The sequence below is a fragment of the Muscardinus avellanarius genome (assembly GCF_963383645.1).
Source record: "Muscardinus avellanarius genome assembly, chromosome: 10".
Classification (NCBI taxonomy): Eukaryota; Metazoa; Chordata; class Mammalia; order Rodentia; family Gliridae; genus Muscardinus; species Muscardinus avellanarius.
The window spans coordinates 60,333,259-60,345,669 of NC_137796.1; the positions used below are offsets into that span (position 1 = coordinate 60,333,259).

Genomic DNA, 12,411 nt, shown 5'->3' on the forward strand with positions numbered 1-12,411 from the left:
CTTCTCATTGGAGGGTAGACCTCCTAAAGGCATTCTTTTGTTTCGGAGGCGGGACTTGGCGCCCTTCCTGCACTCCGATTGGCCTCACGGGCCGTCTACCTCCAGCCGGACATTGCTACACGCGCTCCTCGTGCGCCTATTGGTCCTGGAGAACGATCCTTTTGCGTCAGGGGCGGAGCAGACGAGGGGACCCGCCGTGGATTGGACGGTGTCAGGACGAGGGGCGGTCCCTACTGGCCGGGCGGTTGGGTAGTGAAGGGAGAGTCTTTTCAGCGCTGAGGACTGGCGCTGAGGAGGCGGCGGTGGCTCCCGGGGCGTTTGAGCGGGCTCACCCGAGCCCGCGGGCCAACGCGGATCCAGGCCCAGCCGGCGGGACTGCCCCGGACTCCCCGCGGGCCTTCCTAGCCGTCATGGAGGACGGTGTCTATGGTAGGTCGGGGAGGGGCGGCCGGCGGCGGCGGATGGAGCGGCCCCTGCGAACGTTCCGCCGCGGACGCCCCTCCCCGGCGCGGCCCCTCGGCTGGGCCGCTGCGCTCTCGTGCGGCGCGGGACGGGCTTCCGGCGGGGCCGCGAGCGGGGCGTTCCAGGCCATTGTTTGGGCCGAGCCTGCTTCCGGTGGCGGCGGGAGGGGCGATGGAGCGGCGGGGCGAGGCGGGGCGGAACCCTCCCCGCTGCAGCGGCGGGGCGCCCAGGGCCGGCCGAGCGGGGCGGGGCGGGGGTCTGGGGGCCACGGCGAGCCCGCCGAGGCGGCCCTTGGATGCCCCGTCCACCTTTCCCAACTCCTCTAAGCTGACATCAGCCTCTCCTGCTGGAGTTACTTTTCGTGGACCCAGGAGTCCCGACGTCCGGGGCTGCCCTTACACAGCACCCAAGAGCCTAGGCCCCCAGCTACCTCACCAGTAATGGAGTCAGAAAACCAAGGCTTCAACCTCTTCCCAAGTAATGGACACAGAAGTTCAGACTTGCGGCCCTTTTCATCTCCCAGACCTAAGAACTCAGGGTCCCTCTTCTCTCGCAAGCTCGGAAGTCTGGGCCTCAAGCCCCCTCCTCTACCAGAACTCCTGGCCCCAGCCCTTCCTTCACTCTTCTTCCGTCGGACAGGGAAGCCCCATTCCCATCTTCCCCCAGTGCTGCCTTCCCCGGGACTGCAGGGATCCAGGCTTTTAGCCGCAGAACTGATTTTCAAATCCTGATCCCGGTTTCCAGAGCCCCCGGACCTGACTCCGGAGGAGCGGATGGAGCTGGAGAACATCCGGCGGCGGAAGCAGGAGTTGCTGGTGGAGATCCAGCGCCTGCGGGAAGAGCTCAGTGAAGCCATGAGCGAGGTGGAGGGTCTGGAGGCCAATGAGGGCAGGTGAGGGCTGAGGAGGGGAATGGGGGGGTGTGGCGCTTGGCCGCGCCACCATGCTGAGGCATTGACCCTCTGTTCCCCACCCTGCTCTCTGCCCCTGCAGTAAGACCTTACAGCGGAACAGGAAGATGGCCATGGGCAGAAAGAAATTCAACATGGACCCCAAGAAGGTGCTTGGGGCCACAGGGTCTGGGAGCAGATGGGCAGACATCCAGGCCCGGGGTTCTGGCACCTCCAAGTTCCAGAAGTGTGCAGGCTACAGGTTTCCTCCAGGCAGAGAGCCTGGGTCCCAATCCCTGGATTCAGATACAGACTGCCCGTTTGTTGTGAGAACACTCACCAGGGCTTCCAGCCTCCTGACTGAAAGGTCCTCTTTCCCTTCCTACTTGTAATTCTGGAAGCATCTGTGATCCCCACTTGAGCGCCGTAGGAGTTAGGAAAAAAGGACAGGTTGACCAGTGTCAAGCCAAGGGAGGTACTAAGCTGTGGATACCAGTGGAGGGAGGCTGGCAGAGTCTTGAGTGCTTCCCAGAAGAGATGTCCACTGAGGCCAGAAGGATGAATAGGTGTTGACTCCTATGGAAGAAAGACATTTGTTCACTTACTCATTTAATGCCCATTTACTAACCCATCCCATTACTTAGGAAACTGAGACAGGAGGACTGAAGGTTCAAAGCTGGCCTTAGAAACTTAGCAAGACCCTGTTTCAAAAGAAACATAAGACTGGGTGTGGTGGCACACACTTGTAATCCCAGTACTTGAGAGGCTGAGACAGGAGGATCTCGTGGGTTCGAAGCCAGCCTTAACTGTTTAGTGAGGCTCTCAGCACCTTAGTGAGACCCTGTTTCTAAATTAAAATATAAAATAAGCCGGGTGTGGTGGCACACGCTTGTAATCCCCATGCTTGGGAGGCTGAGACGGAGGATCGTGCAGGTTCGAAGCCAGCCTCAGCTGGCTTAAGAGACCCTGTTTCCAAATAAAATATAAAAATAGGTCTGGGAGTGTAGCCCGGAGGTAGAGGGCCCCTGGGTTCCATCCCCAGTACCACCAAAAAAATAAATAAAATAAAATATAAAATAGGTCTGGGAATTAGCCCAGAGGTAGAAGGCCCCTGGGTTCCATCCCCAGAACCATAAAAAACAACAACAAAAAGAAACATAAAATAAGGCTAGGAGTATAGCTTAGAGGTTGATTGTCCCTCAGTTCAATACCAGGGAAAAAAAAGTAAACACCATTTGCTGAGGCCTCTAGGACCTGACCCTGTGCTAGGCAAAGCTGGGACCCACGTAAAAGTGGGGCCCTGAGCCAGGTGTGGTGGCACATACCTGTAATCCCAGTGCCTGGGAGGCTGAGACGGGAGGATTATAGTTTCAAGGATGCCTCTGCTACTTAGCAAGGCCATGTTTCAAAAACAAAATAGGACCAGGAGTCTACCTTGGAGATAGAATGTGTCTGGGTTCAATTCCTAGTACTGGAAAGAAAAAAAAAAAAAGATCAGCCTCTACAAAATGAAAAATTAAAAAAATGAAATAGGAGCTGGGTGTGGTGGCGCACATTTATAATCCCAGTACTAGAGTGACTGAGATGGGAGGATCACAGGTTCGAGGCCAGCCTCAGCTACTTGGTGAGGCCCTCCGTAACTTAGACCCTGTTTCAATAAAAGAATAAAATACAGGACTGGGGGGTGCATCTCAGAGATAGCCTGCCCCTGGGTTCAATCCCCAGTATCACACACACACACACAAAATTGGGCTGGAGATGTAGTCCAGAGGTAGAATTCCTTGGGTTCAATCTCTAGTACATCCCCCCCCAAAAAAAGTTGGTTCCTACATGACCCTCAGGAAGTCCCTAGACGTAGGTACGGCAATCCAGTGTGAGATATGGTTATTAACGGAGAGGCCTTTATGGCAGAAGGAGAGTCAGGAAAACTCCAACTTGGGGCTTCCTGTTCACTGCCATCAGCAGACTACCATCTGACAAGAGTTTCTCACTTTATTTTTCTTGCCTAAGGCAATTGGAGTTTATTTAGTCATTCAGGAATTTATCGAGCACCCATTTCTTGCTGGAGCCTGTTCCTGGTGCCTGAGGGAACTAGGCAGGGTTAGAGGGAAGAGGTCCGGAGGCGCGAAGGCTTGGTGAAGTGGGAGCCGGTGGTACAGAAGGAGCTGTAAAGGCTGACGGGGAACCTGGGCACGCAGTTGAGGGCAGAAGGGTTTCCATACTGCTGCTTGTGGGGAGGCAGGGAGCAGGGCCTTTCTGCCCCTCCTCCCTAAGGCCTGCCTCCCACCCACCAGGGGATCCAGTTCTTGGTGGAGAATGAACTTTTACAGAACACGCCGGAGGAAATTGCCCGCTTCCTCTACAAGGGCGAAGGGCTGAACAAGACCGCCATCGGAGACTACCTGGGGGAGAGGTGAGACGGCCGCTTGGCCCAGCTCTGCCCTCACGCCGGCAGCTCACTCAGGGAGCAGCCCTGCCGTCTCCTTCCAACTGGACTGTGAAAGAAGGAATTGACTTGGGTCTGGGGCGTCTGAGGACACCTTGTAGAGGCTTTCTTTTTACCTTTTTTTTTTTTTTTTTTTTTTTTTTTTTGCGGTACTGAGGGGCTTTCTCTGAATATCTGGGAGGAGGAGGAGGAGCATGGGTTAATGTTCGGGGCAGCGGTGAACACCTCAAGCTGTCATGGCAGCTCGCGGACCGTGTGTGGGCGGTGGTGTGTGAGGACTCCTGGTAGCTATCTAGGGAGTCTGGGCCCCTGTGGATGTCTAGGAGTCATAAGGACTCTGGAAGTCTAGGGGCCATGGGTCTGGATGTCCAGTGTTAGAGGACCCTCTGTAGACACCCGGGATCCTAGGGTTTTGTGCGTGAGAGTTTGGGTGCATGGGAATCACCTGTGGATGCCTGGAGAATGTGGGAACTGTGTCCTGACATCCGGGGAGTGTGGAGACTGTTTGAGGTGACGGTAGGTGACTTGTGCCTTTGCTACACCTCTCCCACTTGTTCGCCTTCCTCCCAGCGTGTGTTCTGAGCCCTCCACCCTGGACGGGGTTAGTGGCGACCTGCAGGAAGGAAGGTCCACCCGCTGAGCTCCCCCAGACTCCTTTCTGTGTGTGACTTTGTCTCTCCGCTCCAGGGAAGAGCTGAACTTGGCAGTGCTCCATGCTTTCGTGGATCTGCATGAGTTTACTGACCTCAATCTGGTGCAGGCCCTCAGGTGAGGAGGGGAGGGTCAGAAGGGCAGGAACATGTCCATCGGGGCTTTCTTAGGTGCCAGTGATAAGCCCTACTCAAAACAAACAGGCAACTAAGAAGTTGGTTGCCTTGTGTCACACAGAAATCCACGGGTAGGGCCTCCTTCAGGCAAAGCTAGGTCCAGGTGCCCAAACGGAGTCAGAAAATCAGTATTCTTTCTCTCTTGGTCGTCGTTGCCATTTTGCTGGCATTGCTCTCTCTAGACTGTCCTGCATGGCAAGGGAGGCCCCTGGCAACCACCAGCCCCATTTAGCAACCTTAGCACATAAAATGGGGCTGATTCTAGCCAGGCGTGGTGGCGCACGCTTGTAATCCCAGCATTCAGGAGGCCGAGACCGGAGGATTGTGGTTCTTGGACAGCCTCAGCTACTTAGTGAGGCCCTCTGCAACTTAGTGAGACCCTGTTTTAAAATAAAGAATATAAAACAGGGCTGGGGGTGTAGCTCGAAGGTAGAATGCCCCTGGGTTCCAGTCCCAGTATTTTAAAAAAATGGCTGATTCTATATAAATTCACCAAAAGTCACATTCTCATTGCTCATTTGTTAAATGAGGTTATGTGCCCACACCTGAAACAACTAGTGAGACCAGAGAGTATGGATTTCTTACTCCCAGTTTCTAACACAAACTGAAGAGTGAGGAGGGGTTCTCTCAGCCCAGTTTTTCATCTGCATTCTCTCCCTTCCCAAACCAGGCAGTTTCTATGGAGCTTTCGCCTCCCTGGAGAGGCCCAGAAAATTGACCGGATGATGGAGGCCTTTGCCCAGCGATACTGCCTGTGCAACCCCGGGGTGTTCCAGTCCACAGGTGAGGTCCCAGGGTACTGAGTCTGAGGGAGGAGGGCTGGGGCTGGACCCCTGGGTCTGAGGGAGGAGGGCTGGGCCTGGACCCCTGGGTCTGAGGGAGGAGGGCTGGACCTGCACCCTGGGTCTGAGGGAGGAGGGCTGGGCCTGGACCCTGGGTCTGAGGGAGGCGGGCTGGGCCTGGACTCCTGGGTGTGAGGGAGGAGGGCGGGCCTGGACCCTGGGTCTGAGGGAGGAAGGCTGGGCCTGGACCCCTGGGTCTGAGGGAGGAGGGCTGGGCCTGGACCCTGGGTCTGAGGGAGGAGGGCTGGGCCTGGACTCCTGGGTGTGAGGGAAGAGGGCGGGCCTGGACCCTGGGTCTGAGGGAGGCGGGCTGGGCCTGGACCCCTGGGTGTGAGGGAGAAGGGCTGGGTCTGAGGGAGGAGGGCTGGGCCTGGACCCTGGGTCTGAGGGAGGAGGGCTGGGCCTAGAGTCCCAGACCTGAGGGAGAAGGGCTGCGGTCCACACACCTGGTGGTCACCACCTGCCTGTCTGGTGCAGACACGTGCTACGTGCTGTCCTTCGCCGTGATCATGCTGAACACTAGCCTTCACAATCCCAATGTCAGGGACAAGCCCGGCCTGGAGCGTTTTGTGGCCATGAACCGGGGCATCAACGAGGGTGGGGATCTTCCTGAGGAGCTGCTCAGGGTGAGGCCAGCTATTCCCTGCCCTTCCGCCTGCCCCTTCCTGCCGCCCACACCTCTGCCCCGGTGGGCCTCCTGCTGCTGAGATGCCCCTTGTGCTGGTGGCACGATCGTGCCTGGCATGCTTCTGTGCTCTCCCTTCCTGTCTGGTCCTCAGCTGTGGGCCTGTTCGCTTTCCCTGGCCCCGCTGGGTCTCATCTGCCTTTGTCCGTCTGTCTGAGAACCTAGTAGGCTGCCCTCCCTTCTCCCTGGGCTCCTGCACTTCTCTGCCCTCTGTCCTCCCTCCTTCCCCAGCCTGCTCCTCTTCTTCCCACGGCGGGTCCCCTACCCATGGTCTCCCCCACCTCGAGAAGCCCCAGGACAGTCTCAGAGGCCTAGAATTGCTGAACTGACCTCTGCCCCTCAGAACCTCTACGACAGCATCCGAAATGAGCCCTTCAAGATTCCTGAGGATGACGGGAATGACCTGACTCACACCTTCTTCAACCCGGACCGGGAAGGCTGGCTCCTTAAGCTGGGTACGTCCCTCCTGACTGCTGCCTGTCACTGCCAGGGAGTTAGTGGGCCTAGGCTCAGGATCTGCTTCCCCAAATACCTGCTGTGTGACCTGAGGCAGGTGATTTGCCCCTCTCAACTTCAGTTTCCACATCTACAAGAGGGCGTTGAAAACAGAGCAGGCTTGTGTGCTAGGCCCAGTTTGAGGTCCTAGTCTGCAGAAAGTGCTCCTCCAACTTTTTCTTCCCCCACAAGTGTCTGGTAGCCCCTGTCTGAGCCCGGACCTAGTCCTCAACACTAAGGAGGCCATGACAACTAGACAGGTTTTTTCTTGTGTGTGTATGTGTGGTACTGGGTATTGAACCTATAGAGATTCTACCTCCGAGCTACATCCCCAGCCCTATTTTTAACTCTTTATTTTGAAACAGGGTCTCACTGAGCTGCAGAGGACCTTACGAAGTAGCTGAGGCTGTCTGTGAACCGCAGTCCTCTTATCTCAGACTCCCAAATGCTGGGATTACAAGCATGCGCCACCATGCCTAGCTAGAACTAGATAGTTCTTAGTCAGGTGTGATGACACATGCCTACAATCCCAGTACTTGGGAGGCGAGACAGGAGGAAGATTGCAGGTTTGAAGCCAGCCTCAGCAACTTAGCAAGACTGTTCCAAAATAAAAAGAGCTGGGAGCTGGGCGTGGTGGCACACGCTTGTAATCCTAGTGCTTGGGAGGCTGAGACAGGAGGATTGTATGGGTTCGAAGCCAGCCTCAGATACTGAGTGAGGCTCTCAGCAACTTAGTGAGACCCTGTTTCCAAATAAAGTATAAAATAGGTCTGGGACTATAGCCCGGAGGTAGAAAAGCCCCTAGGTTCTACCCTCAGTACCACCAAAAAATAAAAAATAAATAAAAATTAAAAACAAAAAAGGCTGGGGTGTCACTCTGCAGTAGAATGCCCCTGGTTCAATTCCCGGTATCATACTCACGTACAAAAAAAAACTATAGCCGGGCATGGTGGTGCTTGTAATCCCAGTACTTGGGAGACTGAGACAGGAGGATCGCATGATTCGAAGCCAGCCTTGGCTACTCTCAGCCACTCAGTGAGACCCTGTTTCCAAACAAAGAATAAAACATAGGGCTGGGAATATAGCTCAGAGGTAGAATGCCCCTTGGTTCCATCCCCAGTACCACCAAAAAGAAAAAAACCAAAACTATATAGCTTGGCCTGTGTCTGAGAAAGCATTCTCTCTGGATGCTTTCTGTTGCTGCTGTTAGCACAAAACCCTGTCCAAGGGGTTAGAACCTCCCCTGAGAGACCATTAACTCTCTCTCAACCCCCAGGGCCCAGAGCAGGATAGACCAGTCTTTGGGGTTCTGTTTGCCCCCAAAGGCTGATGGCCTCGTGATTAGCAGTGCACTGGCTGTGCCTGGTGTCCCACTGTCCCCAAACATCCCTCAGACCGAAGAGCCTACACAAGGGAGGGCGTCTGATGCCGAGCGTTGTGGTGTAGGCTTGTAATCCCAGTACGTGGGAGGCTGAGATGGGAGGATTGCGGCCGCAACTTAGACTCTGGTTCAGTAAAAAAAAAAAAAAATATATATATATATATATATATATAGGACTGGGGATATACCTTGGAGATAGAATTCCCCTGGGTTCAACCCCAGTTCTGAAAAAAAAAAAATTAAAATTAGGGGTGGTGGAGGAGGTAACTTAGAGGTAAAATGCTCCTGGGTTCAATTCCCAGCCACACACACACACACACACACACACACACACAGAATTTCTCACCTGGTGGCCTTGACCCTGGCCAGAAAGGCACCTGGGGGGCAGGGCCTCTGGTGCTGAACACAAGCAGATTCAGGGGCAGAGTCAGAGTTGGGTCACAGTGCAGGTGGGAGTCAGCTGACTCCTGGCTGCTGTGAGATTCTCTGGGTACTTTGAAAACCCAGCATAGCAGGGAGCCATCAGTCTTCTTCAAAGCTCCCTCGGTGCCTGTGGAGCAAAATGAGGTTGGGAGCCGCAGCTGGAGCTGTGCCTGGTGTCAGTAGTTGGCATGTGTGCGCCAGATGTGGGCTTTAGTGGAGAAGCTGTGAACAGTTGGTTGCTCCAGGGAGAAAGGTGTGCCGAGGAATCACAGCCAGGGAGGGTGGGGAGGTGTGGGCTTCCCTCTAGGCCCCCCATGTAGAGTCGTGTTCTTAGCCAGGGCATCACCTTAGCAGGGGCAGCAGCTCCCTGGCCAATACAGACATAATGACACTTTGCAGCCAGCACCCTGGTCTGAGTCCCAGTACTGGGTCCAGGGGAGGCAGGAGGGGCTGGGAGAGTTCAGGTTCCTGAGAGCTAGTGGTGGCCCCATTTCCCAGCCAGGGATACTGATGCTTGGCCACCACCCCATAGCCACAGAACAGGCCTCTGGCCACAGAGTATCCGGTCCCTTTGTGGCAGTTAGAAAAGGTGCCCCTTGCCGGGCGTGGTGGCACATGCTTGTAATTCCAGCATTTGGGAAGCTGATACAGGAAGAGTGTGGTTTGAGGATAGCCTCAGCTGCTACTTAGTGAGGGCCTTTGCAACTCAGTGAGACCCGGTTTCAAAGAATAAAAAATAAGGCTGGGGGTGTAGCTGGTAGGTAGAATGTCCCTGGGTTCCATCTCCAATTATGCAAAAAAAAGAAAAGATATGCCTTGCCAGACATGGCAGCATGTGCTGGAATCCCAGTGCATGGGAGACTGAGACAGGAGGATCTCAGGTTTGAGGCTAGTAGCAATAACTTAGGGACACCCTCTTCCAGAAATAAAAAATAAAAGGAACTGGAATTGTTGCTCAGAGGTAGACTGTCCCTGGGTTGAATCTCCAGTACAGCAAAAAAAGAAAAAGAAAACTACCATCCTTAATGTGCTGAAACCCATTAGCATGGTATTGGTGTCACTGTTCGGCCTTCTGGGTCCACAGGAAGCAGAAGCAGGTCATCTCGCTGTAGGTCAGTGTGAGCTCAAGTGGGTCTGCAGGCCAGAGTCAGAGAAGGCTAGAGTGTCTCGGGGTCATACAGCGGCAAGGAGCCCGCAGGCCAGGGATGGGCAGCCCGAGGCGAGGCCTGGAGCTGGGTGAGGGAGGGAGAGGTTCTGGCCACCCCCCCATGTGGATGTAACTAGTTTTCTTCCTCTCTCTCCCTCCCTCCCTGACCCGCTCTGCCTGTGTCTGTCTCTGCCCTACCCCCCATGCATTCCTCCCCTGCCCCCCGTTTCTGTCGCGGCTCTTGGGGGTACCCCATCCCTCCGCCTTCCTTCCTCCTGCACCTGGTCCTGCCTGCTTTCTTGCTGTCTGCCCCAGGAGGTAGGTACATGCCTGTCCTCACAGCCTCACTAGGCGAGCCCCCACCCATGGGGAGGGGACTGGGACTCCTGCGCCTGAGCTGCAGGCCTAGAAGTCCTGAGCCCCGGCTGGGTGGACTGATCCCTGGGGCCCCAGCGACCCTGCCCTGATGGCCTGTGCTGGCACGCGCTGCTTTGTCCCAAGCCCAGAGCCTGCCTTTCCGCTCTGCTCTGCCTCCCTCTCCCCTCCCAGACGCCCCGCCCCCGTTGAGCCCAGGCCCCCTCCCGCCCTTCCCTTACAGGGGGCCGGGTGAAGACGTGGAAGCGGCGCTGGTTCATCCTCACAGACAACTGCCTCTATTACTTTGAGTACACCACGGTGAGGGCTGGCGGGCCAGGGCCGGGAGTGTGGGAGGAGGGCTGTGGCCAAGGTTCCCAGGTCTCACACCTGAGCAATCTGCTCCTCCAGGACAAGGAGCCTCGAGGAATCATCCCGCTGGAGAACCTGAGCATCCGGGAGGTGGACGACCCCCGCAAGCCGGTAGGAGGCGCTGCCCTGTCCTGCCCCCCATGCATGTCTGGCCCCGGGCTGGGCTGGGCTGATGCGTCCCTGGCTCTCCTCTCCCCAGAACTGCTTCGAGCTTTACATCCCCAACAACAAGGGGCAGCTCATCAAAGCCTGCAAGACAGAGGCAGACGGCCGCGTGGTGGAGGGGAACCACATGGTGTACCGGATCTCGGCCCCCACGCAGGAGGAGAAGGACGAGTGGATCAAGTCCATCCAGTGAGGAGCCCAGTCTGCAGGCGGAGGGCGGCGCCTGGACCCTGGGTTTAAGAGAGGAGGGCTGGGCCTGGACCCTGGATCTGAGGGAAGAGGGCTGGGGCCTGGGTCCTCCCTCACCTGCGACCTTCCCCTCTGCAGGGCGGCAGTGAGTGTTGACCCCTTCTATGAGATGCTGGCAGCGAGGAAGAAACGGATTTCCGTCAAGAAGAAGCAGGAGCAGCCCTGACCCCCGTCCCAACTCCATTATTTATTTTGGAGCTGCCCCGCCTGGGTGGCCGGACCCCTGGGCCCTGGGGCTGTGGATTCTGGTTTCCCGTTTGGAAAATTCACCACCTCTAGCTCCTCCCTCGTTATTTGTAATTCACATGCTGTTGGTAATCTTATTAATTATTTAACCACTCCTGCCTGCCGACTCCCTCATTTCTTGGTGTTGGCAGAGCTGAGATGCCTTGCCCTGTCCACTTGACTAGGTCCGAGAGGCTGGCCAGTGCAGATGCTAGGTGGCTCCTGGCAGGAAGGAGGTGCCATCCCGGATGGGTCACTTCTGCTTTCACCCGAAGCCCTCAGGGTATTGTGGAGTAAAGAGAAAAGTTTAGAGCCGGGCATGGTGGCGCACGCTTGTAATCCAGCATTCGGGAGGCTGAGACCAGAGGATCGTGGTTCGTGGACAGCCTCAGCTAAAGAATAAAAATAGGGTGCTTGCCGGGAAGGCCGAGAGTGGGCCAGCAAAGAGACTGTGGCCCTGCAGGGGGCAGAGCAGGCCCCGAGGGCCATGGGGTAGGGTGCACCCTGGAGGGGACAGCTGGGCCTCACCACCATTCGGCCTCCTTTGGAGAGCATCGTGTCCAAGGCTGGGACCTGTGTTTCCAGCATTTTGCCTAGGAAATTGAAATCTTGGCACACAGGAGGTTTGGGACTAATCTCTTTTTTTTTTTTTTTGGTGGTACTGGGGTTCCTGGAAACCCTTCTACCTCTGGGCTACACTCCCAGACCTATTTTATACTTTTTATTTGGAAACAGGGTCTCCCAAGCCAGTGTGGTGGGCTTCGGACCTGCGCGATCCTCCTGTCTCCGCCTCCCAAGCGTGGGGATTATAAGCATGCACCACCACGCCTGGCTCTGTTTACCATTTATTTATTTATTTATTTATTTATTTATTTTTCGATACTGGAGATGGAACCCAGGGGCTTTTTCTACCTCTGCGCTATACTCCCAGACCTATTTTATACTTTATTTAGAAACAGGGTCTCACTAAGTTGCTGAGAGTCTGTAGCTGAGGCTGGCTTTGAACCTGTGCAATCCTCCCTTCTCAGCCTCCCAAACACCGGGATTACAAGCATGTGCCACCATGCCCGGCTTTAGTCTTTTTATTTTTCGAAACAGTCTCACTGAGTTGCAAAGGGTTTTACTAAGTAGCTGAGGTTGTCTGCAAATTGTGAACCTCCTGTCCCAGCCTCACAGATGCTGGGATTACAAGCCTGCACCACCATGCCCGACTCCCTTTTTACCTTTTAGTTAGGATCTGAGTGGATGGTGTCCCCAAAGAACAGGGGCTTATGGATCCCAGGGGTAGTGGGGAGACCCCTGTCACTCCCAGGACCAACTTTGGAGCTGTGGAGCACAGAGGGAACTACAACTCTTGGCCCTGTGTGGCTGGGTGAAGTCCATCCCCCAGGGTTTGCTGGGAACTGTAGTTCCACCTATGTGCCATATAGGAATCCCTGATTGTGTATA

The 12,411-nt window shown here is 55.6% G+C and overlaps 1 protein-coding gene across 2 annotated transcripts; it reads left to right on the plus strand.

The window, feature by feature from the left end:
* Positions 1-398: 398 nt before the first annotated feature.
* On the plus strand, positions 399-10,903 carry CYTH2 (cytohesin 2; the record flags this gene model as incomplete). Of its 2 annotated transcripts, none has more annotated exons than XM_080702224.1 (12): positions 399-429; positions 1,207-1,354; positions 1,455-1,521; positions 3,646-3,764; positions 4,485-4,565; positions 5,295-5,407; positions 5,944-6,092; positions 6,495-6,606; positions 10,196-10,272; positions 10,363-10,434; positions 10,523-10,677; positions 10,816-10,903. In XM_080702224.1, the coding sequence occupies 12 exons, from the start codon at positions 411-413 to the stop codon at positions 10,901-10,903; spliced, it is 1,200 nt and encodes a 399-aa protein (XP_080558350.1). The 2 variants fall into 2 exon arrangements, with proteins under 2 accessions (XP_080558350.1, XP_080558349.1); XM_080702223.1 differs by lacking the exon at positions 399-429 and adding an exon at positions 903-939.
* Positions 10,904-12,411: the final 1,508 nt, after the last annotated feature.